General features: G+C 40.0%; 3 protein-coding genes across 5 annotated transcripts; all 3 read left to right on the forward strand.

The window, feature by feature from the left end:
* Nucleotides 1–264: 264 nt before the first annotated feature.
* Nucleotides 265–6,682, forward strand: clta (clathrin, light chain A). Of its 3 annotated transcripts, XM_079552741.1 has the most exons (7): nucleotides 265–566; nucleotides 2,318–2,346; nucleotides 2,746–2,863; nucleotides 2,942–3,053; nucleotides 3,603–3,656; nucleotides 4,760–4,795; nucleotides 5,647–6,681. In XM_079552741.1, exons 1-7 carry the CDS (start codon nucleotides 389–391, stop codon nucleotides 5,816–5,818), a joined length of 699 nt encoding a protein of 232 aa, XP_079408867.1. In that variant the 5' UTR covers nucleotides 265–388; the 3' UTR covers nucleotides 5,819–6,681. The 3 variants fall into 3 exon arrangements, with proteins under 3 accessions (XP_079408867.1, XP_079408868.1, XP_079408869.1); XM_079552742.1 differs by lacking the exon at nucleotides 4,760–4,795 and having other exon boundaries at nucleotides 5,647–6,682; XM_079552743.1 differs by lacking the exons at nucleotides 3,603–3,656; nucleotides 4,760–4,795.
* A 2,826-nt stretch (nucleotides 6,683–9,508) lies between these two features.
* On the forward strand, nucleotides 9,509–12,890 carry nansa (N-acetylneuraminic acid synthase a). Its single transcript, XM_079554290.1, has 6 exons — nucleotides 9,509–9,753; nucleotides 9,926–10,141; nucleotides 10,236–10,335; nucleotides 11,938–12,092; nucleotides 12,174–12,440; nucleotides 12,516–12,890. The coding sequence occupies exons 1-6, from the start codon at nucleotides 9,622–9,624 to the stop codon at nucleotides 12,723–12,725; spliced, it is 1,080 nt and encodes a 359-aa protein (XP_079410416.1). The 5' UTR covers nucleotides 9,509–9,621; the 3' UTR covers nucleotides 12,726–12,890.
* Nucleotides 12,891–16,815: 3,925 nt separating this feature from the next.
* Nucleotides 16,816–23,473, forward strand: LOC306961289 (solute carrier family 24 member 2). Its single transcript, XM_079553982.1, has 9 exons — nucleotides 16,816–17,867; nucleotides 21,181–21,216; nucleotides 21,310–21,421; nucleotides 21,496–21,579; nucleotides 21,674–21,753; nucleotides 21,833–21,973; nucleotides 22,190–22,279; nucleotides 22,949–23,115; nucleotides 23,195–23,473. Exons 1-9 carry the CDS (start codon nucleotides 16,968–16,970, stop codon nucleotides 23,442–23,444), a joined length of 1,860 nt encoding a protein of 619 aa, XP_079410108.1. The 5' UTR covers nucleotides 16,816–16,967; the 3' UTR covers nucleotides 23,445–23,473.
* The last annotated feature ends 2,187 nt before the right edge of the window (nucleotides 23,474–25,660 follow it).

The raw sequence follows: 25,660 nt of genomic DNA on the forward strand, positions 1-25,660 counted from the left end.
GAAAATCACTCGACATAAGCCCATAACATCCTTTTATGAGGTCTTTGGTCTTTATCATAGATTTAATTAATAGTCTTTATGTATGGTCTATCTTTCTTTATACATCCCGAGCACCTCCCGTGCCCCGTGATTCCTTCCACAGTCACGGGACCCGCAAAAGAACAGATTCGGAGATTCCATTGGTCCAAAGGAATGAATGTGTGTTTCTGATTGGTGGACGTGGCTGTCAGTCACGTGTTCCGTTTTCCTATTGGTCGGGGGGTCTGTTTCCGCTTCAGTAGCGCTGGCTCGGCTGTTCTGTGCTCTTCTTCTCTTCCCCTTCGCTAAACCGCTTTTGGTCAATCGCTACACCTGCTCGATTTGTCTTAACCCAACACAACCGTGAACGATGGAGGACTTTGATATGTTAAATGCACCAAACGCAGGGAATGGTGTCGGCTCGGAGGAGGACCCGGCAGCTGCCTTTCTGGCTCAGCAGGAGAGTGAAATAGCGGGCATTGAAAACGACGAGGGCTTCAGCATCCTGGATAGTGGAGAGGTGCCCTCGTCCATGGGAGACCCTAATGGTCAGTTTACTAGATCTTTCACCTTAACGCGGCTTATTGACTCAATTATCATCGTCTACAAAATATAAACTCGCTGTACTGTTGATGTTTTTTTTTTTTTTTTTTTTTGCTAACCTTAGACTTGCTAGTTTTAGCCTGTCTTAATCGTGTTGAAGAACATTGCTTTTGACAGATCATACACATAATAACGTTTGCTATAACCACATATACATTAGATGATGCCTGGTTTTCATTTTCGACTTTGAACTGAAAGAGATGGGGGTATCAATGGAATGAAGAGGGGAAGTAACGCCAGTCGTCGGCCCATTCAAAACCTGACACTGGGACGTAATGCTACACGGAGCTAACAGTCCCAGCCTTAAGTCTCCAGTGCAAACCCAACAGAGCAAAATGACCTTCACTGATAAACTAACGCCCTGTTCTCTTTAAAGCCACATAGCGTTACATTTCACCCAATTAACAGAATAAGATACAAGCGTTTATTTTATTACAGATATTTTTATCATTGAAAAATACCTGGAAAAATTACAAAACAAGCATGTGTTTCCTGTGAGCGGGTCAAGTCTCCTCTGACATGACTTAACCCCCTAAATCCTGGGGTCACTATGACCCCAGCAGATAGGGGGAGGAAAAAGTATGTGAACCCTTTGCAATTCGTCACATTTCTGTCTAAATTGGTCATAAAATACGTTCCGATCTTTATTTAAATCACAAGAATAGACAAACCGTGTCTGCTTAGACTAATGCCACCCAAACAGTTACATGTTATCATATTTTTATTGGCCATAACATACAAACATTCACAGGACAAGGAGGAATAAGTAAGTACACCCCCTGCCTGAAGATGCTTCAAGAGCTACTTTAGAGTCGGGTGTGAGCCAACCTGAAGTCCAATCACTGAGGTGTAGCTCAAAGCTGCTCTTGCCATTGAAAAACACATGCTAGTTAAGAATTGTGTCTTGTTAAGGAGCATTGTCTGATTGCTCAAAAGGGCTCTTTGAAGACCTACAATCAAGAATTGTCGGTTTGTATAAAGCTGGAAAAGGTTACAAAACCACCTCTAGAAGTCAGTTAGAAAAAATGTCTATACATGGAGACAGTTTGGCACTGTTGCTTCACTTCCAAGGAGTGGCCGTCCTGTAAAGATGACTCCAAGAGCACAGCGCAGAATATTCCGAATATTCAAGGAGGTAAAAAAGAACCCTAGAGTGTCGGCTAGAGACTGACAGAAGTCACTGGCACATGCCAACATCTGCTGACACCCCTACAATACGTAAAACATTCAACAAGAATGGGATTCAGTGGGAGAACGCCACGGGGGAAGCCATTGCTGTCTCTGAAAAACATTACTGCACGTGTGAACTTTGCGAAAAAGCACATGGATGCTCTGTGTTTTCTTTTTTTTATGTTTATAATTGTAAGCATTGTGTTTATAATTAAATAAAACACTAAATTACATACAATTATTTTAGATCACCAAAAAATACACCCCCTTGGAAAATTGCACTCAATTGGCATAAAAAATGTAGGAGTTATGCAAAAAATAAAACTCCAAAGAAAATGTGCTTGGGTCTAATAGAGGGTTTAATGTGTTGAGTCCTCATCCAATCCATTCTTTGATTTCCCACTGCGAAAACAGCATTTTCTATGTCGAGCTGGTTATGAGGAGCATGTTTTCTATTCTTTGCAAAAGTAGAGTCCAAAATCATGTTTACTCTTTCTAACTTGTGATTTTTTTTCATTCCCTCTAGATGGCGCAATCAACGGAGATCTTCATGGGGTAACGTCTGCATTTACTTTTAAATTCATTTTAAGAGAATCTACTAAATCAGAGGAATATTACGCTCTTGAAAACAGATATTTTGACTTGGACTATGTGGCGTGTAATTCACTTAATTTCAAGTATGAATGTTTCACCCTATGCTCTCACATCATCCAATAATTCTTTCTTGACTCTTTCTGATTTTAAGCACAATGTCGTTGTGGTAATGATGTGTAACAGCTCCTGATGTGGAGATCTTCAGAAAATGCTGCAGCAACTTCATCCTGTGCTTGCAACATATCCTTGTATTTTGCAACATCAGTGATTTTCCTGACAATCTCTGCTGATAGAAATAAAATGGCGCTCAGTAATGTGACATTGTTGAGACATTGCAATAAAAGCATTATAATCTTACAGGAAAGCAATGGTCCTTCGGATGCCTACGCAGCTATTTCCAGTGCAGATCGCCTTCAGGCTGAGCCAGAAAGTCTACGGAAGTGGAGAGAGGAGCAGAGCGAGAGATTGGAGGTTCTAGGTAACCGACAGTTGTTGCAATTTCAGTTCAATATTAAACAATGATCACACTCATGTTTTGGGGTTTTTGCCCTTGCAGATGAAAATTCTCGTAAGCAGGAGTCCGAATGGAAAGAGAAAGCCAAGGCAGAACTGGAGGAGTGGCATGCCAGGCAGAATGAGCAGCTGGAAAAAACTAAAACCAACAACAGGTACTGTGACAGGGCGATGGGCACTCACTGTAGTTAGACGCTTGGACTCGACTCATGCCCTAAAGACCAGACACTCGACTAGTGCTTGTGATTTGGGACTTATGAGCATTACATGACGCTTCCTTGGGACATTTATGTTTTTTTTTTTATCTTAACATTGTATATTTGACCACTTAAAAGTTTTGTTATGTAATAATTTGTAAACACATTTGGAACTTGATTTGGACTTGAATAGTGACTTGAATCACTGGTGACAGAACCAACAAAATAAAGAGGAATTGAAACAAACCTCTTTTAGAAATCATTTTCTGAAAACATCTGCTAAACAATATCATAATTTTTTCTTTCATTCACTAATACCAACTAATATTTTAAAAACTTTCACGCCATTGATTGTCTCCGTTATATGTTCAACTGTCTTAATGTGTTGTAAAATCAAGGGTGTTTTTGAAACTCTTCCCTTTTTACCACTCTGCTCTTTTCGCTCTCACTTTTTACAACTCTCCTCTTTCCGCTCTCTCAATGCTGTCTTTGGCGGACGTTGCCCAGGGTTCTGGATGAAGATTTCTACAAGCAGCCCTTCTCTGATCTCATTGGTTATGTGTATGTGGCTTCAACTAACAGCATCTTCCTCCATTTTGGTTTGGCTTCACTGATACCCCCACCTGGCATCAAACCCTCCTAGTTATTTCATTCCAGTCTTCAGCCTTAGTGATTTCTTTACTACCCGAACCACCCAGAAGTTAGTCTAGGGACCAATCTCCCAATCAATGTTTATGCTTGCGATAATTTCAGTTTTAATAAATGGCAGCATGGGAACTTCATCTTTGTTAACTGTGCATGCATTCAATACTGTCACCACCTCATCAATTATTCATAATCTTTTAATGTATTTGTTTCTATAACTAATGCTTCCCCAGAGTTAAACTACTATTACTTTAGATTAAGCTTTTGGACTGCTGTTTGAAGCAACTGTATGCATTTCAAAGTTAAATAAATATTATGCTATATATCCATAATTGGTTATGACACAAGATGCTTCAAACATGCAGTGTCTTCTGCTTCCACCCTTCTGACTTGCTGATGCTGTGGAAAATTCATGCGTATGTACTGAGCTACCCATACCTGTGCAGCCTTTCAGAACAATGCAGCCTGCTTCACTGTGTGCATAATTCTTACATTTTTCATTATAATAATACACCCCTATAATGCTATAGCAATTTTACTTGTAGGCCTTGAATGCTACAGTATACCCCTTTGTTATTTACATTATGTGGGTTATTCTATCACCATTCATCTATTTTCTCATTTAACTGCCTACTCCTAATGGCTCCTTTTAGCTGTATTCCTTGTACATTCAGGATTGTACATTCGTGATACTATGTGTGCGTGGCCAAATCTCTATATTTCTACATTATCAGTAGAAGTTGGTGCAAAGCTAAAAGCACAGTGGCAAATTATAGCTTGAAATGAGTTGTTTGTTTTTTATTTTTAAAAACAATGTGTCAGTGTCCTGTATTTGAATCGTAGTAGAAACTAAAAGCTGCGTTCGTACAAAGTCTGCACAAAACTCTTAGATTGCTGCATGCTTGCTCTTAACATCTTGATTCAGTTTATTTTGATTTTCAACCCTTTTTCTCTCTCTTCTAAATTCTGACTTGTAAAACTGTTTCTCCCTGTTTTCTTTTCCTATGCACCTTTCAAAGCACACACATTAACCATCCTTGCTACCGCCTAGACCAGTTAAGTAAAAATATAATCCATCCACATGATCAATGTTATTCATAAAAGCTTTTAATACCACGATCAGTGACTTTTAGCTTCAGAATTATTGGTATTTTCTCCGATTCGTCGTGCTGTGATCCCTTCTATCCCTCCTCTTGTATTTGCTGTTTTGTGAACTATTGTAGTAAGTAAATACACTTTGGGCATGTACCCAAACTATTAATGGCAAGGAACATAGTAGTGGTCGTGTATTGAGGATATTGTATTATTTTGAAAACCAAACATGTCAAACTCTCAAAACAAATTGCTTTTTTCCAAATGGCAGACTTTCAGCCGCAGCTGATTGCATGGCCAACAGCCAGCTCCATCTTTTTTGGGCTTGGTTAAAAAAAGAAAACTTGTCCCAATAATTTCATGGTCTGGTATACTAATAATAAAACCAATACACTTGACTTTTACTTTGATTTATAGCTTGCTAAATTTGCTGGGGACAAGTTTAAGTATGCGTGAGTGCCTTTTTAACCAACCAAATCTGCTTCGGGCTGTTTGACATTTCCCTTTAAGTTGTAAAGCATTGAATCTCACTGTAATTACAGCTATCAAAGTAGTTTTAGTTAAGTGTTGTTTTTGTTGTCGTCAGTCATTTCTGTCTTGTGATGTGAGGTTCCTGAAATAGACTCAGCTGAACCATCATTAAAAGGTTGAAGCCAAATTCTTATTCTGAATGAATGCAGTTAAAATCTTCGTAACTGTTGGTCATCAGCAGAGGCCTTTTCAGGACGGTCTGTTTACATGGTTGTCTCTTACCTCAAGTTCCTGCTAAATATTTTCTCCATTTCTTGTCTCACTCTGCTCCCCTCTGCTGTAGGGCTGCCGAAGAGGCCATGGTTTCAGACCTGGATGAAAACAACCCCGGGACTGAGTGGGAGCGCGTGGCTCGCCTCTGTGACTTCAACCCCAAGTCCAGCAAACAAGCCAAAGATGTGTCCCGCATGCGCTCAGTGCTCATCTCCCTCAAGCAGTCTCCCCTGGTTCGTTAGGCGTCCTAAACTACTCCGGACTCCCCATGTCATCACTAACATTGTGCACTGGTCCACTCGCCTACCTGTCTGCAGTGAAAACACAAGGACATTAGACTCCTATGTTCATATCTAATTAGTGTAACAGTGGCAGGGCCGTATGTACCTATCCTCCAACCAAGCACCAGCTCTAAGTAATCGAATATAGGTTAATTTGGTAATCTGTTAATATTATAGTATTTCTTAAAAGCAGAACAAATTTGAAATATTTGGGAATTTCTAGCTCTCGCATCTAGCCTGTCCCAACTATTGTCTGTGGTCCCGTTTTAATGATGGGTTCTGGTCACTAGTGATACTTAAAAAGGGAAGTGTTGATTCAGCTACACATAAGTTTACAATTCTATATCCATACAATAGCATTCCTATAGTTGCTGGTCAACACCAACAGGTCTTGGTGTTCAGTATTGTGTGATGCCCCCGGTCCATTCTCACCCTGTACAACGTTTCTTTTTATTTTATGGACCAAACTGTATGTCTCCAAGTTCAGTGTGTATTTTGAACAGTGTGTAAAGCCTGTTCATGGCTTATAATGTTCTATTTTCCAATCTATGCATTTATATGACATTGTTCCTTGATCCAAGTCCAGTTCATTACAATATTGTTTTAAATGTGTTCAAACCTCAGCAGTGTGCGTGTGTGTGTGTGTGTGCGTACGTACTCTATGTACACCTATGTACACCTATGTACACCTATGTACATATCCAAAAAGTCTATATATATATATATATAAATACAGTATATCAAATGTCAGATTTGATTGTTATGTTAGAGAATTAGATATTTGACAGCTGTTGCTTGACCATGTGCTTTCAATGTCCTTTGATTTCAATATCATTAAAAAAAACAGATTAAAACATAATGCTGACATGTTTGTGTTTTTCTTCTCATTTTTCAACCACAAAGGGTTTTTGTTTTTTAAAGGCTTTCTTGGGTTATCAGAAGACAACCTTTTGTCCTTGTTTCATTTAGCCTATCTGGCAGGCATGAAAACAAATTAGACTTTTTAATTTTTGGTTATGAGCTGGACGAGGCAGAACCCAGGGTACTGGTAATTGTTCCATAATCTAAAATACACACAGATATTGCACTTAATCCAGTTTTATTGGTTCTTGCATGGTGTGAAAAGAACCAGGAACTGTTTGTTGACTCTGTGACAGAGCAGGAAGGCAGTGCCTGCCATAAAGGATTTATGTGGTCTACTTGTGTGCATGCCTCCTCACGTTGTCGGTCATGATATAGCCTACCAATGTATGTGGTACTTTATCTACAGAACCCAACCTTCCCAAAGGCTTTGACAGAACAGATGAAAACAAGATCAGAGACAGAGAAACATCGAATCCTGTTATCTTCTTGTCAACAGGCCAAACAAATATATTATCAATTGTAAAACAAATTTGTCCAACTACTGCTTTGTCAAGTTCGTGCTCTGGGCCAGACTTCACGGTGGCACAGCCGTTGGCGTTTGCACTTCACAGTTAGAAGGTCCCGGGTTCGACCGCCAGCCAGACAGGGCCTTTCTGTGAGGAGTTTGCATGTTCTCCCCGTGTCTGTGTAGGCTTCCTGCCGGTTCTCCAGTTTGCCCTACCACTAAAAACAGGTACAATAGGTGAATCCTCCAGCCAGGTGATACAGACGGTAAGCCTGGCCCCAAATGGGCCCCACACGGGTCCCCGGGTGCTGCACTGCAGTCACACACTGTTCCAACAGGTTGCCCCAGTGGCATTGAAGGATGGGTCAAATGCAGAGGACGAAATTCTCTACGGAGACAATTAAGTACACCTTAACCATACTTCATTTTCAACCTATCCCTCTCATTTAAATATTTACAGTCATTTGTTCGCTTAGTATGGCTGAAAAACATCTATTACAGAAGGATTTTGCCTGAATACTGCTACCTGTTAAAATTCTGTGTGTGGATGAAAAAACAAAAAACATTGATTAAGTCCTGGCCTTTCCCCCTTGATTTTATGTCTCAATATTTTTCTGTTTCATGCAGGTTTAGTTCTCCTTGTAACACACTCTGAAATGCTCTACAATGTGGCTTTGAAAAAGCAGACTGCTACAGCGCATCTGGAAGCATTCACACACTTTTTCCACATTTTGTTATGTCACAGTCTTGTGACATAACAATGAATAAAATTATTTGTGTCCCCTCATCAATCCACACAACACCCCATAATAACAAAGTGAAAGAACGCGTTACTTTATGTTGTAGCCAAAGAAACAGCGATGTGAGTATTTCTGTCCTGATGTTCATTTATGAAACACATATATGAGCTACCCTCTACATTATTTATATTAAAAACAAAAAACTGAAATATTGCATGTACACTAATATTCACACCCTTTATACAGTGTTGAGGCACATGATGCTACAAAATGGCACACCTGCATTTGGAGTATTTTTTTTTTCTTCTTTTCTTCTTTGCAGATCCTCTCATGCTCTGTCAGGTTATATTGGGAGCGTCACTGCACAGCTATTTTCAAGTCTTTCCAGAGATATTCAATCGGGTTCAAGTCTGGGCTCTGGCTGGGCCACTCAAGGGCAGTCACAAACTTGTCCTGCAGTCACGCCTTCTTTATCTTGGCTGTGTGCTTCCTCTGTTGAAATGTGAACCATCGCCCAGTCCAAGGTTCATTTTTAAAGCTGTAACAATAGAATATATTACAATTTTAAAGTAACTTGCCCATCACTGTCTCTATCCTGACTAGTGTCCCCACAGCATGATGTTGTCACCACCATGCTTCACCGTAGGGATGGTATTTAGATATAGATATAGAATGTAGAAGAGACCAAAAATAATATATAGGAAAAGAGAGCCATTTTCTTCATGGTGGACAACTTATCCTATTTTGTGTTTCTCTTTTCTCCCACTAGGTTTCTGAGTTTTTCCTTGCCGGGTAGGGTCTAAGGATGGGGATTCTCTAGGGCCCTGAGCTGTTCCTGGTGATCCAGCTGTTAAGACACTGCTATAGGATCCCCGGTCAAGCACCTGCTAGTGTCATTCAAAAGCATTCATGAAAATAAATAAGGACAGAGTTGAATGGCAAATGGTCTCAACTTATACACAGCATCTCCACCTATTAGGCACTCATGTGAATGCAATAAAAATATGAGCCTTGTTAATTTCAGTTGTGAAGTCACTAGGGGACTGCACTGATTGAGCCTTGTCTGCAGTGAACCTAAAGGAATCCCCCCCAGAGAAAAATCATCTGGTCGTGGGCAAGAAGTAGCCTATGCATTGTGGCAAATAAAGAATGAATTAAATAATAATAATAATAGTAATAGTAATAATAATAATGATAATAATTTATAATAATAATAATAATAATAATAATAATAATAATAATAATAATAATAATAAGAAGAAGAAGAAGAAGAAGAAGAAGAAGAAGAAGAAGTAGAAGAAGAAGAAGAAGAAGAAGAAGAAGAAGAAGAAGAAGAAGAAGAAGAAGAAGAAGAAGAAGAAGAAGAAGAAGAAGAATGATTTGAAAAAAGAAAAAAGAAGAACAGAAAAAATGCATTACTTATGTTTATAACGTAGGCTTACACTTTATTACTTTATGACGATGACATTTTATTTTTAAAACTACCCCGGAAATACCATATTTACCGGAAGTAGTCTTATATCCTTGTTCCGGGGTTGGCTTTTGGCATTTTCACATTTTCATTCATAACCAACTCGCTAGTGCCCACAGTGACCATAGTGCCTACGTGTAACTTTACTCAATTTGTTGTCACTGTCTTGTACTCGTGCAGCAAAATGCCTTTACAATTTGAGTTATGTCCGGGTAGAATGATCGGCGGTTCCCATCCGTGCTACATTATTGCAGAGATTGGACAAAATCATCAGGGAGATATTGAAATAGCCAAGAAGATGATCAAAATGGCAAAGGTAACCAAATATTCATTATAAAATTAGCATTGTTGGAGATTATGACCTACACAAAGTGTTTCCAAAAGGGACGCAAAAAACAGAAGCTAAGGACAAAACAGAGGCTGCGTTTTGTGAATGAATTTATATTTACAGTTTCTCATGAATTATTGCCGGTTCATTTTATCCTCAGGATTGCGGGGCTGACTGTGCCAAATTTCAGAAGAGTGAACTGGAGCATAAGTTCAGCAAGAAAGCTTTGGAGCGCAGTTACACATCCAAACATTCATGGGGAAAAACTTATGGAGATCACAAGCGCCATCTAGAGTTCAGTCATGACCAATACAAGGAGTTGCAGAAATATGCAAAAGAGGTCGGGATCCACTTCACAGCATCAGGAATGGATGAGGTGAGTAAAGTTACTGATGTTAATAATATTGTTTTCTACAAAAGTGTGACAGTTGTTAACAATATATATATGACAAATATGACTTGTTTTATAGATGGCTGTGGAGTTTCTCCATGAACTCAATGTGCCTTTCTTCAAAGTAGGGTCTGGAGACACCAATAACTTTCCCTATCTTGAGAAGACTGCCAAAAAGGGTAAGATAACCTGGCATTTGCTACTTATTTATATCTGTATATATATATGTATATACAGCATGTGTATATGTGTATATATATGTATATGTTTATATATATGTACTGTATATATATATATGTATATATATATATATATATGTATATATGTTTTTGTATATGTATGAATGGATGAATGAATGAATGAATGAAAAATTAACTCTTCCTCACCCTCCGCGGTCGGTCTCTTTTTCCTCCTGCTCGGGTCCTCTACCAGAGGCCTGGGAGCTTGAGGGTTCTGCGCAGTATCTTTGCAGTTCCTAGAACTGCAGAACTTTTCTGGACCGAGATGTCTGATGTATTTCCTGGGATCTGCTGGAGCCACTCCTCCAGTTTGGGGGTCACTGCCCCGAGTGCCCCAACGACCACGGGCACCACTGATGCCTTCACCCTCCAGGTTTTCTCCAGCTCTTCTCTGAGCCCATGGTATTTCTCTAGTTTCTCGTGTTCCTTTTTTCCTGATGTTGAAGTCGCTTGGTATTGCTATGTTGACCACAACGGCTTTCCTCTGCTGTTTGTCCACCACCACAATGTCCGGTTGGTTCGCCATTACCATTCTGTCCGTCTGTATCTGGAAGTCCCACAGGATCTTGGCTCGGTCATTCTCTACCACCTTTGGAGGTGTTTCCCACTTTGACCTTGGGGTTTCCAGCCCATACTCTGCACAGATGTTCCTGTACACTATACCAGCCACTTGGTTATGGCGCTCCATGTAAGCTTTCCCTGCCAGCATCTTACACCCTGCAGTTATGTGCTGGATTGTCTCATTGGCCTCTTTGCACAGTCTACACCTGGGGTCTTGTCTGGTGTGATAGATCTGGGCCTCTATTGCTCTGGTGCTCAAGGCCTGCTCCTGTGCAGCCATGATGAGTGCCTCTGTGCTGTCCTTTAGTCCGGCTCTGTCTAGCCAATGGTAGGATTTCTTGATATCCGCCACTTCAGTTATGTTTCGGTGGTACATGCCGTGTAGGGGTTTGTCCTCCCATGACGGGACCTCCAGCACCTCATCTTCTGTTCCCCATTGTCTGAGACATTCACTGAGCACGTCATCTGTTGGAGCCTTGTCCCTGATGTAAGACAAGGCTGATAGTTGGATGGGACTGTACCCTTTGAAGGATCCTTCAGGATCAGGATTGATCCTTCGGTTAACCATTCAGGGTGATTCCCATCCCTCAGCAGCTGGTTCATTTGTGCTGCCAAGTGCTCATGGAGTGCTGTGAGTTTCTTAAGCCAGTAGGCGTGTATCATGTCAGGGCCTGGTGCTGTCCAGTTTTTCATACCTGAAGCTCTTTCTTGGACGTCTGCTACTGTGATGGTAACTGGAATATATATGTATGTGTATGTGTATGTGTATGTGTATGTGTATGTGTATGTGTATGTGTATGTGTATGTGTATGTGTTATTTTATTTTATTATTATATTTGCAACACTATATTATATAAAATTATAATTTTTCAAGTTTTGACTCTATCAGACTCATCTTTAGCTTTAGTAGCAAATATGTTTATTGTGTACCAGGACTAGAAACTTGGTGACAGTGAAATGTTTTGTGACTGTTAATGACAGGACGTCCCATGGTGGTGTCCAGTGGGATGCAGAGCATGGAGACAATGCGGCGAGTTTATCAGACAGTAAAGAAATACAACCAGAACTTTGCCATTCTGCAGTGCACCAGTGCCTATCCTCTTGACGCAGAGGATGTCAATCTTCGAGTCATTACAGTAATGATTTATATTCTATCTTTATTGTCTCATTCAAGCAACTTTATTTTATGTTTATTTTTGTTATTGTTTTAACTCAAGGAGTACCAGAAGGAGTTTCCAGATATACCCATTGGTTACTCTGGCCATGAGTCTGGCATCTCCATAACAGTGGCAGCTGTAGCTTTAGGGGCAAAGATTGTGGAGCGGCACGTTACTTTGGACAAGACCTGGAAAGGCAGCGACCATGAAGCTTCATTAGTGCCCTCTGAGCTCGCGGAGCTTGTTCGATCGATTCGTCTGGTCGAGAGAGCAATGGGAAGTGGTATCAAGAAGATGTTACCTTGTGAGAAGCCATGCCACGATAAGGTCTTTCATATCTTCACAGTGAATTAAAGTGGATGTTTTGGTGTCTCCCTATTGACTTTTTTTTTCTCGATACAGCTTGGAAAATCAGTGGTTGCCAAAGTTAACATCCCCAAAGGAACTGCTCTAACTCTGGACATGTTGACTGTGAAGGTGGCTGAGCCAATGGGTGTTGCTGCAGAGGACATTTTCCAACTGGTCGGGCTGTCTGTGTTGGAGGATGTGGGGGAGGATGAGAGTGTCACACCTGAAGTGGTGGACAATTATGGCAAGAGAGTGAAATCATGAAGACGACAATATCTAAGGCACTTATTTTATGCTGGGGAAAAGTTAACTTTGTCACTCAGCATTCATACAGAACAGCTCTGCATCTAGTACTGTCTTTTTCAATGATTGGCAAATGCCACTGTCTACAATTTAAAAAATAAATAAATGAAAATGAACTTGATCAAAGAAAATAAAATGTTTTTAGTTTGGGGCTCCATTTTGTGCTGTATTTATGCTAAATTTCTAACCTGGCTAACGCCATGCTGCTGTGTGCGCTCGAATTATTTCGAACTGCACAACAGCCTGGGGACCATGGCCCACATTTTCCGGTGGATTTGGGAACCAATTACAGAGCGAGGAGAGACGCAAGACGATGACGCGCTATTCGATATACGGAAGCTTGTAGTTTATTTACGGATTAAAAAAAAAAAGTTTATTTACGGATCCAACATGACAGCAGCAGACACGATGGTATTTTTCGATCAAGCTTTAGACCTTGTTCTAAATAATTTAGCTCAAAAGTTTACAGCGGGTACGTCATACGTCATCTCATACGATGATACGATTGGCTGTGGCTACGTGCAGACGCATGATAGACTTTTTTTTTTTTTTCGTATCGCCCAATAAACGACTATGGACGATCATAAACCACACCTCTCCTACGAGAAAATGAATTGGTGGTCATCATTAGTTTAACTAATGTTTTAATATCAGTGTTGAGTATACTCATTACTTTGTAATAGCAAGTTACAGAATTTTTTTTTTACAATAGTGAGCCAGTTCTAGAAGCTGCAGTTTAGTTCTTAAATGGAGTCAATATTTATTGACTAGGTTCGGGAGCAGGACCACACCTCAACCTATCACACTTTGCACACCAACCACTCTTGCTTTCACCTAACCACGGCTCTAATCACTCACGAGCCATTATATACCAAGCCAAGCCTTGTCATCTCAGTTTGTTTGAAATTGTCGACATCACCCTCTCTCCCTTCATGTCTGTTCCATTTCAGCAATGATTCTACTGATTAGAAGGGGGGTCCCGAAGATCTGGTTTCATCCGAGACAGAGCCCCCACCCACAGTCTCGCCCAGTTTCACTCCACACTACAACCATGTGAATAAAATCTTTATTGCACTTGTGCAATGTTGTGGCGGGATCCTTGCAAGTGAATCAACCATTATATCATCAGCCTCCTAGCATAATGTCCAAACTAAATACAAACACATAAGAATCCTTAACATTTTCTTTAGTTATAGTAATAGCCTGTTTAGCTAAGGACACGGCCAGTGATTACTATAGATGCAGTCTTTAGAAAAGTGACATGTTCAAATATAATTGTTTCTACAGTTTTAATTAAGCTTGTGACTAACACATGTGTCTTAACAGTCTAACACAACAGTCTATTAATAGCCTTATTAAATTGATCTCAAGAATTAGACAGCCTGGCCAACCAAGCCACCACAATAATATAGGCATTCGATTTAGCAAGTAAACTCTTTATTCCACCATCAATTAAAAAAGACAATTTCGGTCCCTTATTGCTGCCTGTCTGGAATAATAAATTAGTTGTGTAGGATTTATAGAATTACATAAGTATTTTACATGTAACAATGTATTTCAACACAAATTATGCTTACGTCAATTGTACAAGTTACTCTCTCAAATTATAATTACATAGTATGAATGCTTAATTGACTGCTTGAAAGAACTGATGAGTAGGGTCCAGCAAAAGCCAAACCTATTAACATGGTTCAGGTGAGCTCACAGTTATGTAACACCTACAGGCTTTTGTGAAGTGCTCAACATAGAACCAGAGGATTAAGCACAGCGCCATTGATGAGGCCTTTGTAACAAATCAAAAGCCAGGTGTAACAGGCTGCAGCACATATTGGACAGAGTACCATATAAATAATGAAAGGCTTTTTGGCCAAAGACAGTGGCTCGCAAGCTATGGTACGTGCACCACTGGCGGTACTTGGCTTCTTCAGGTGGTGCTTTAGTGACCATTCATTGTAGGCAATGCTTTTGTAATGGATTTAATTATGTGTGTGTTTGTTCTTTCTGATTTAGACTTGTTTAGCTCCTTTCAAACTCCGGTTTAGTCCTGATTTGATCCTAATTTAGGCCTGGATGTACTTGTAAGGTCACATATTTCACAACCTGGTACTAGGTGTAAATGGTTTGAGAACCACTGGCCTATGAGGTTTTAGGGGAAACAGACTGATCATGTATCCCCTCCATTATTGCAATAAATTAATAAATAAATGAATAACAACAACTAAACACAACTTCAAAAGTGAAAAACATGTTCCCACCATGAGATTAATGATCTTAATGTAAGTAGCCATCGCTGTCTGAAATGTTGCCTGTGAGAGAGGTTAGCGCTGCTACATAAGACTGTTCCTGTTTAATTGGATGAAAGAGCAGGTGCGAAAGGGACAGTAAGTCAGCTTGGAATTAATGCTGGGAGTTCTTGTTCTCACCACAAATGTTCTTGTTCTCCACAATATAAATCAAGATTATTGTTATGATATTGCAAGGACAATATTTTCTTGAATTTTATACTGTGTATATCCTATTATTTATATTGATTGCATTTTAGATTTTTAGAAGTGCAGTTTAGTATAGTTTAGGTTATTACAGCATATAGCCTAATCATTAAATATTAGAAGTGTTAATATTGAGCTACAAAGGCCTAAATGAGGACACAGCTATATTAAGGCTTCACTCAGGAGCATCAGTCAGGCAGTTTGCACAGTTAGCTAATGAAGATTAGCTCTCACATGTAAACCCTGAACTGACCTCAACAATTCACATGCGCCAATAGGTCGTGCCATTCCCTATACTGCCATTAGGACTATATTTGATCAACTGTGTATGGTCAATATAGGAGGGAATGTGAGTGATGTCACCGTTCAGTTTAAAGTGAAAATTAAGTACATGCCCTCCACAGTCTGTCCTTTTAAATGATCACAGGTATAATAAAAATAGTTGTAGTGCTACGCCGGGGTATTTGGATAGTAAGCAGTGCTATGATTTGATGATATCACTGTAGCCTTGAAAAGTGATAAGCCTCTAGGGGAACATCCTGGGTTTGGTTTGGGAATGGCGAATATGGCCAGATGATGTTGGAGGTTATGGGAAAAGGCAATGTTGGATAAGGCACTAATCTGCTTGCTGAGACAGTGTTGTGGAGAGAGAGTAAATGACCAGGGGGTGGCATCATAAAGTGGGAGGAGTCCATGGCCCTGGCTTCTGACCTGACATTAAGTTGCTACACTTGGGCTCTGCAACCGAAACCTCACCAAGGATTTAATGTTAGACGCTTCAGACTGGATGTTTTACTAAAATTCAAAATTGTGGATTTGGGTGTGTATGGAGACAGAACTGGAATGGGACATTTTCTTGTGAGGTAAGATTTTGCTTCTAAAAAAAAAGTACTCGACAGACTGAATGAGTGTAATAGATTTGTGCAAGGACTGTAATTGGTCGGTTTTCCTTTGAGAAATGTTCTGATTACACACAACACTCATGTTTATGATTGATGCCTGTCTTTTAAATATCCTGCAATTTACATAGAACACTCTGCCAAACCAAAAGTCTGTTTAGACAAAGGGCTGCTAAGAGAGTGAATTGTCTGCTTTGTTTGTTTAATTGGCAAACACTTGTTTAGTAAAAGTCAATTTTGACTTTGTGCTGTGGCTTCCGTGAACACAGGCAGAGGCTAATCTAAGTATATCTTCTCAGGGATTAAAAAGCCTCCTAATGAGCTTTGACCAAAGTCAGAGCTCCTTTTGAGGCAGGGTTCTCAGCACAATGTCAAGCCGGCCACTCAAAAAAACACCCAAACAAACCTGTAATTAAACCTGAACTGATAATTTATGCTTTTAGTGACAGTCATCTGATCTTGTAATATAACAAATAACATGTTATAAAAATAACCTGTGTTTGTAAAGAATTGTGTGTGAAAAGTGTCTGTATGTATATTGGCACTAAATTTTTGCTTGTTTAAATGTTACCATTTTGTCCATCATCAACACATGCACATTTGAATACTTACGATATTTCTTTGTGTGCTGTAGGGAATAATATGAGGAAGCCCTTTGAATGGGTAGGACAAAGACATCAGCGCTTCCACTGTGTTTAGACCAAGAGGCAGCATGCAGACAAATCGGTGAACCACTACGGCCTGTGAAGCCCCCACCCTCCTAGTCGACAGCTCCACTCACCCCGGGCTGTTCACGCACTGCTCTGCCAAACAACATGGAGATCAGGCTGCCCCGGCACAGTCAGGACTTGTGTTCCTCTACCCCACTCCTGGACACACGCAGCAAGTGCTCCAGGCAGCACTACCATGGCGTCAGGAGGAAGCTGCGGCCCGGACGGATCTTAGGTTTCATCGTCAGTCTGGTAGTAGTCTGCACAGTATGTTCATGGAGTGCCTTGTCACTGGTCACAACTGCAGCAGGGGTGCTACAGTCCAAAGCTGAAGACTCAGATACAGCAGTACCCAGAAGGACTCTTCTACAGTACCAAAACTTTACAGAAGACACGCCAGTGGCCATGAAGTCATCTGAGATTGACATGAACCATGGGGACTACCCAACGGACTACTTTACTGTGGAGGAGAGGCGCCAGGGCTATGTAGCGCTTCATATGTTTGGCATGTTGTACATGTTCATAGCCTTAGCCTTAGTCTGCGATGAGTTCTTTGTCCCTGCACTCACTGTTATCACTGAGAAGTTGGAGATCTCAGATGATGTGGCAGGAGCCACCTTCATGGCAGCAGGAGGCTCAGCCCCTGAGCTTTTTACTTCAGTAATAGGAGTCTTTGTTTCGCACAGTAATGTGGGAATTGGTACCATTGTGGGCTCTGCTGTTTTCAACATCCTCTTTGTGATTGGCATGTGTGCCCTGTTCTCCAAGGAGGTGCTGAACCTCACCTGGTGGCCTCTGTTCAGAGATGTCTCATTCTACATAATTGGCCTCCTTATGCTCATTTATTTCTTTTTGGATAATGAAATCTCTGTTGGCGAGAGTGCAGGCCTGCTGATGTGCTACACAACCTATGTGACATTCATGAAGTACAACGCCAAAGTAGAAAGATTCATCAAGTCCAGATTAGGAAGCAACCAGGTGGACCAACTGGAGAGAGCACCAAAGGTGAGTACAGCCCTGACCCGTTCCTTTCGTTCAGCATCTTTCACTCACACTGTTTCCAAGTATGTTATTGGTGCAGATGTAAAGATCACCAAGGAATTTGTGTATTTTACAATAGAAATGTTCATTTTAGCATTGAAGGATGGTACCAGACACCTTGATTCCCCTCTTTGCTGATGCCTGTGGCTCTTGTCCAAGAAGCAGAGGCAGACCTATGTGTGCTGACTAACAGGCCTAATCCCCAGCTACTTAAAAAAAAGGTCCAGACCAGAATACATTGGAGCTCTTAGAACAGGAGTGATGTAACAACAATGGTCAGAAAATCCTACTAGTGAAACTAGTACTGAAATAGTTAAACAGGTATTCATGAATATAGATAGATAAATATATACTAATATGTTATACATATATATATATATATATATATATATATATATATATATATATATATATATATATATATATATATATATATATATATATATATATATATATCAAAGGTATATATTGTATATATATATATATATATATATATATATATGGTATATTGAAATTATCCATCTAATCCTCAATCACCACTCTTCACTTCACATTAAAACCAGGATTTTAGTGCAGTGGCCCACCAGCTGAAAGGCTAAGGACCACATGGTTTTAATTTTCTCAAGGGCCACATTAGTGTAACAGCAAAGCACTGATTTTCAGAAAAGAACAACTACAAACTACATTTGTACATCTTTAAATTGTCTGTCCCTGCATTTCCTGTTTGAATGTGCAGGCGGAGTCACCTCTTTTGCTCTTTGATGTTGCAATCTCACAATGCAACATTCATAACAGTCAGTGTTTACAAAAATGAGCGGTTTGCCCATAGCATAGAAGTAAGTCAACACTTTAGTTAACACTTGGTTGAGCATGAGCATATTTTTATTTCAATACCTAGAATACTGACCTTTAACCTGTTAACTGACACTTTAGGATTAGGGTTAGGAATAGGGTTAGGGTTAACAATTATTTATATCCAAATCTCAAAGCATATTCACTGGAGAGCTTACAACCTATATGCCAGTGTGATACCTCATTTGAAAGCCAAGACCTTCTAGTTTCTACATTTGCCATTCTTAACCCATCATATCCTGATTAGGGTTAACTAGCCCTAACCCTAGCCCCCCTATCGGGGGGACAGCAGGTTACAGGTTAATGATAACAAAAAATAGTAGTATTATGATGTTTTTTAAACTATTATTTTGATATATACCAAATATATCTGTCATGCTGTGGTTTTGTTTAATTCTGTTTGGTGTTTCTGAAAACTATCCAGACATTGGGCAGCCTCACCTTAAAGCAAACCTTTGCTCTGTGGCTCTACATGTACATCTTTCTTGGCCTCATGTGTCAGCGGTTGCTCAATAATCCGCAGGTTAATGCTCTCCAATCCCATCAGAGACGCTAATAATAGTGCAGCGCTCACTGGGGAGCAGAAATCATCGAATCTCACATAAGAGGAACGTCTCTTTATCCGTCAAAAAACATAATTATTAATCGGTCTAAGCTCAAGTTTGATTCCAGTTGTCATCTGTGTACAATATTCACCATGGGAAATGTAGAGATGTGCAGGTTGACAGCTGATTGCACTAAAGACTCCAATCCTTTCTAATCCCCTTATCAACTGCTTACCTGCAGTGACGACAACAAGCACAGTCAAACATGCTGCCACAGAGCTCTTCTCACTCGCTCCTGTGTAGTTCAGCTGTACAACATTTGAAATTAAAGCTGTCCCTAAGAGGCAACGTGAGCAGCAGTATTTACTGTATATCAAGCAGCTCATAACATTTATAGTGCTTTTCTACCTTCACTGGTTGCTGTAGATCCCGAAACACCCACCCATTCGCACATGCATTCATACACTGTACACAAACCCTGCAGTGCACCGTTGAGAACTGGGATTAAACCACCAACCTTCGGGACAGTGAGATACTGGCTCATTACGAAACAAAGGTTGTGTTCACACCTTAAGGACTTGGTGTTCCTGCGATTTTGGTCCATAACTCTGATGCAAGGCAGGTTCAGATGGCACATTTGTGGGGGAAAAAACAAACAAACATTCATCACATCACTTCAATCACATGATTTCTTGATGTTTGCTTGTGGCCTATTGCCTTGGTGAGAGAATACAGCTCTCCAATGACCTATGAAGGGTACAGAGCTTTCACACGCAGGTTCTGTAAGACCACTAAAAGCGCCGGCCAATTAATCCTGTCTAAAGCCAAGCGTCAGGTAAACACAGAAAGTAACAAATGAAGCAAAGCACTTCTCACAAATGCTTATCCAGTGCATGTTACAAGGTCAGGCAACATTTTACACTGCCAACACCTCAAGCAGTATTGAGTTTAAAACTAAATCAGTGAAAGGAGACTGACAGATAAATAAAAGTAGTAATTGGTGTACAAATATCATCCGAAACGCCAATGTGTTAGAGTGGCAACTGAAGTATGCAGGTATTGAATATCACACATTTTCACTGCACGTTTCACATCACTAAAGTAAGATAATGCATTAATGTATTCATTAACTCAATTACAGCTGATGTGGCCACAGCTGGGCTGAATGATAGAAACATGGCTGCCAATCTACAACAGCCTATTTAAACTACCAATCTCCCAGTTGTGTAATGATTCCTCTACCTCCTGAGCCACAGATGGTTGTATTATGGTCTTTAAAATGTAATATGTCTGCCATTCTGGACTCTATATCTATTTTTACCGCAGTAATAACTAATCTTCCTGGGGTCCAATATGTTTGTTATTTTGTACAATTTAGCTATACCTTATCTGTGCTCAGTCGTTGAAATTGATTATGTTTCTATATATTACAAATACATGTATTGAGCTGAACTGTATCCTGATTCATCTGATCAACTCTGTTTTGATTAGGACAAACAATGCCTCAGCATGTGTTTGTCTGCTGTTCAGATCTGAATAATGCAATAATGTTTGTGTTAGCAATAACAGGCATTATTTCTTGAAATTGTGTTGCAACTAATCACCTTCTACTAATTTCTATGATCAGTGTAGACTGAGACAAGTTCTATAGTTATTCCTCTCAAGTGTAAGGATACACTGTGATATTATAGAACTCACCAAGGTTTCTTGTATATCCCGATATCCTCAACTAAAAACAACCCAGTCTAATTGATGACTTATATTTCTGTTACTACAATAAGAAATAGTCAATGCCCAAGGTCTATGCATGTCCTTTTGAAATCAAATGTTAGTCTAACCAAAAGACAACGACTTTTGTTTTTGTTTGTTTGGTTCCAAAGGTCGAGCCACCAAGCGACGATGAGAACAAACTTATGGTGAGTATACAGTGCAGCATTTTTATAAAAATAGCTAAAGCCTTGAGTACCATAAAGCACTAAATTTAAAACTAATTAAAGACACCAAAACAGGCCAAACCCCGACTGCAAAGGGAAGGAAGCTGTGCCTCGCTCCACAACACTCTGATGAGGAACAGCATCTTCCAGCTCATGATCCACACTTTAGACCCACTCAGCGGCGACGGTACAACTCCGTTTACTTGTCCAAAAACTGTGTTATGAATTTGAGTGAACAAATTTTCAATTACTTTGTCTCAGGTCAATTCAAAGAAAAAGCATCAATCCTTCACAAAATGGCCAAGCACCAGTGTAAAGAGGAGTCTGTTAATGCCAATGGTGTGAGTGAGCAGAAAAGATGTGAGTAGCTAAGATAAAACATGAACAACACCTATTGGCTATCGGTTGGTCTTTATAATGTGTCTTTGTTTCTTCACAGCCGGCAAAAACATCCCCAATAGCTCCAATGTTGCAGTTGAAGTCACACCACCAATGAACGGCGTGGCTGGTGGGATTGAGGTACTGGTCTCTATAGCGTTGGTCATGCTGTGTATTAAGGCAGTATCATGTTGTTATTGTGAGTGTGGCTCCCTCTTAGGGACCCGAGGATGAGGAAGAGGATGAGGACCAGCCTCTGAGTCTGGCTTGGCCGGACACTGCCAGGAAACAAGCCACTTACCTCTTTGTTTTGCCAATTATCGTCCCTCTTTGGATCACACTGCCTGATGTCAGGAGAGAGGTGATGTTTACCTAGAGCACAATCAGAAACCAATCACATTTCACAATGTGTGCAGATAACACACAACATTAACTATTACTATTACAATTAGCATTTTTAATCCTGTTGTCATCTGTTATTTAATCACATAATTTAACCATAACCTCTACATGATCCTAATGTTGTCTCTGTTTCGGTAACCCTTCTACAGTTGTAAATATGGCTTATGTTTTTCAGACTTCTGCAAGGTTTTTTCCAGTAACTTTTATTGGCTCTATAAGCTGGATTGCTTTCTTCTCATACCTAATGGTGTGGTGGGCTCACCAGGTACATTCTCTTACAAATCAATATGTTTTTTTCTGAAACAGTTGTGAATCCTGCATATGGTGGAGTGCAGCAGTTAGGAAGTTGGATGTGTGACTGCAGCAGCTAATGCCAGTTAATCTGTCCTGATCTCTGGCAAGATCAACCTGTAACACTCTATTTTAGCAGCACCAGGCAAAACAGGCATGTAGCCACACAATACAAGGTGACAGACCTCAGATCACCTGTGAGTAACACGGCAGGTGCACTATAATGGACACTGTACCCAAAATACATCTTAAACAGGGGCTGCTTGATATTAAAAAATAATCATCATGATTCTTTGAGCCATAGTTCAAATTACGAATTACAACCATCATTTGGAACTTCAAAACAGTGTAAAAGATATTTTAGGGCCTTAAAAAGTGCAATTTATATCAAGCATGTTCATTTTTGTGAACAATTGTTACGCTGCCATATAATCAAAACACTAGAGAGCTTGCCTGAGCATGCATTAAACACAGAGCAAGGAAGGCTTTTTTCTTTGGCAATTCATTGAAAATGAATTGATTACATTTTTATTCATTTATTTATATATATATTTATTGTTTTGGCAGCCACTGTCCTCCATATCCAACAGCTTAAATAAACAGGACAGCACAATATTTACAGTTGGCTATTAATTATCTTTAGGTTGGAGAAACCTTCTGGATCACAGAGGAAATCATGGGGTTGACCATTTTAGCAGCTGGCACCTCTATCCCTGACCTGATCACAAGCGTCATTGTGGCCCGGAAAGGCCTTGGGGACATGGCGGTCTCCAGTTCTGTGGGGTCAAACATCTTTGACATCACAGTGGGGTGAGTGCATCAAATCACTGGTATATTGTAATAACTATAAACACCTAACGTCCTTCTCTGCCTCCTGTTGACTGTTCAGCCTGCCTTTCCCCTGGCTCATGTACAACATCATCAATGACTTCAAGCCTGTGGAGGTCAGCAGCAACGGACTATTCTGTGCAATTGTGCTGCTGTTCCTCATGCTGCTGTTTGTCATCATCTCCATCGGAGCATGCAATTGGAGGATGAGCAAGTCCCTGGGCTTCCTCATGTTCCTGCTTTACTTTGTTTTCCTGGTCGTCAGTGTGATGCTGGAAGACAAAATAATCACATGCCCTGTGACAGTTTGAGAAAGCTGCCCACGGCAGGACTGAAGACAAAAGGCACATAAACGTACTTTGAACGCTAAGGTGGTGGAAAAACAAGTTCGCACAAAAACTCTATGAAACTCATCAGTAGAAAACTATGAATTTAGCCTGAAACAGACAATTCAAAACAAACTGCTTCCACCACCGTTCGGAAGAAGACGGGAACTCATCTGTCTGTGAGCTGGGACAGCAGCAACAGCTACATCAGGTGATTTCTGTGCTCGTGTGGCAGTATGAGAAATCTGTTCCAGGCATTGACCAAAATGTCCGCCGTGCTCCAAGACACGTGTGTTCTGTAAGCAGAATACTGACATTATTTATTTGTATCAAGCAATGTCAGTACAACTACATGTTATCACACTTACAGAGATATGACCAGTTGCTATAGTGCTATACACAGTGTGTACTAATGCTGTGTGACCATTTGACAGAAAGTCCAGCTGCCTAATTGTTTAGCTTTCTAGAGCAGTATCTCAAGTCTCAACAGCTTTGTTACATGGTTGAAAAGCTGTCACATAATTCAGGGGGGCACATGATAGAACACCAGTGATTGAGGCAAGACTTTCTTATAGGACCAAAAGCACGAGTAGAGGTATTTAAACATAATACATTATCATATTTCCTTTATTTATTTTATCACAAGATATTTCAAACATACAAAGAGCATGGATGGTGCAAAACTGTACTGCTTGGTTGGCCTTCTATACAACACTTTAGAGAGATTACTTCAGTATGAAACTCAGGAGCAAAAAACAGCATGCAGTACTGGACCACATTAAAGTTGTTGAATGGTGGTTTGTCTCCTGGATGTCTGGGTTTATTTTTATTGTTGTAAATTATATGGTAAAGTAGATTAGACACTGGTCTAGGATTTTGTTGTCACTGCGATAAGCCTTTTGTGATTAATCAGAAGCCCACAGTAATAATGGAACACTAATGCTGTTTGGTCAACATGTACTGTATGTCAGCAAGTATGGCACAAATGTGGATAATCAACACACAAATAAATGGACCTGACAAATCCCTCTGTGTTTAATTAGAACTTTTCTAAGCACCGTTTTTCTCCCAAATTTCATTTTCAGATACTTATTTGTGTCGGACACTTATCTATGCCAAACGTTAACAAATGTATTCAATTTTTTTAGCAGTTAAATATCATGACCTGGATTTTGTACAACAACACATACATAAATTGAGTTAAAAAACAATTACATTTGTAAGTTATTGTGCAATTTTGTAATTATTTTCAAGAAGTCTTAAAACCAACACACCTGAATCTTCCTTTTGACTATTTGACAGTCAGTTTCAAAGCATTTTCTCCTCAACTGAAATACATATTATTGCTCTCTGACTCATTTTGAAGGGTCATGAACATGTGGATCTTTCCACTATTTCCCGAAAAAATTATACATTATTAAACAAATTATGTGAGTATCTCTGTCTGGATTTATGAATCGATGTGCTACCTTTCACATGTTTTCTAATATTTTATCTATTTATTTTTCGAGGGGAGTAGGTGGCACTTGATGAAACATTTTTGTACGTTTGGCATGTACACTGATACTAATATGCTACTTGAATCGTATACTGTGAAACTCCTGCATATTACGCTGTTAGCCCCCAATAATACAAAGACTCAACTTCTGCAATAAATATTACTCATCACCTTCAAAGCAATTCCACTGGACACATCTGACCCCTCTTGCATTGCAGCACCCTTTGGTCCTCGTCTTCCTCCTCCTCCATAGCTCTCTGTCCCCCCTGTCAGAGAACTATGGAGGAGGGAGTAGAGCCTTCAAGCATTCTGCTCCCCCAGCTCTGGAACTCTCCTCCTACCCAGCAACACACTGCCACTCTCCCAATCAAGATTCACTACAACGCTCACCTCACACACCAATTTTATCTTGTATTTTATTTTGTTATTTCATTATTTCTGAACCTGTTTATACTCGAAGTACAATGTCCTTGGGTGTTTTGAAAGATGCCTATGAATAAAGTGTATCATTAAGTCTACTTTTATGAGCTGTGCTACTTAACTGGACCAAAGGCTTTACAAATAAAACACACACACACACACAGACACACACACGCAAAGCAAATTGGAAAAGTCTGCTAAAATAACAGGGATCATGAAAGGCAAGCAATAAAACCTGATGCTAACCCTGATTTAAATCTTTGACCATTACCAACTACTCACT

This window comes from Gobius niger (assembly GCF_951799975.1).
Source record: "Gobius niger genome assembly, chromosome: 3".
Classification (NCBI taxonomy): domain Eukaryota; kingdom Metazoa; phylum Chordata; class Actinopteri; order Gobiiformes; family Gobiidae; genus Gobius; species Gobius niger.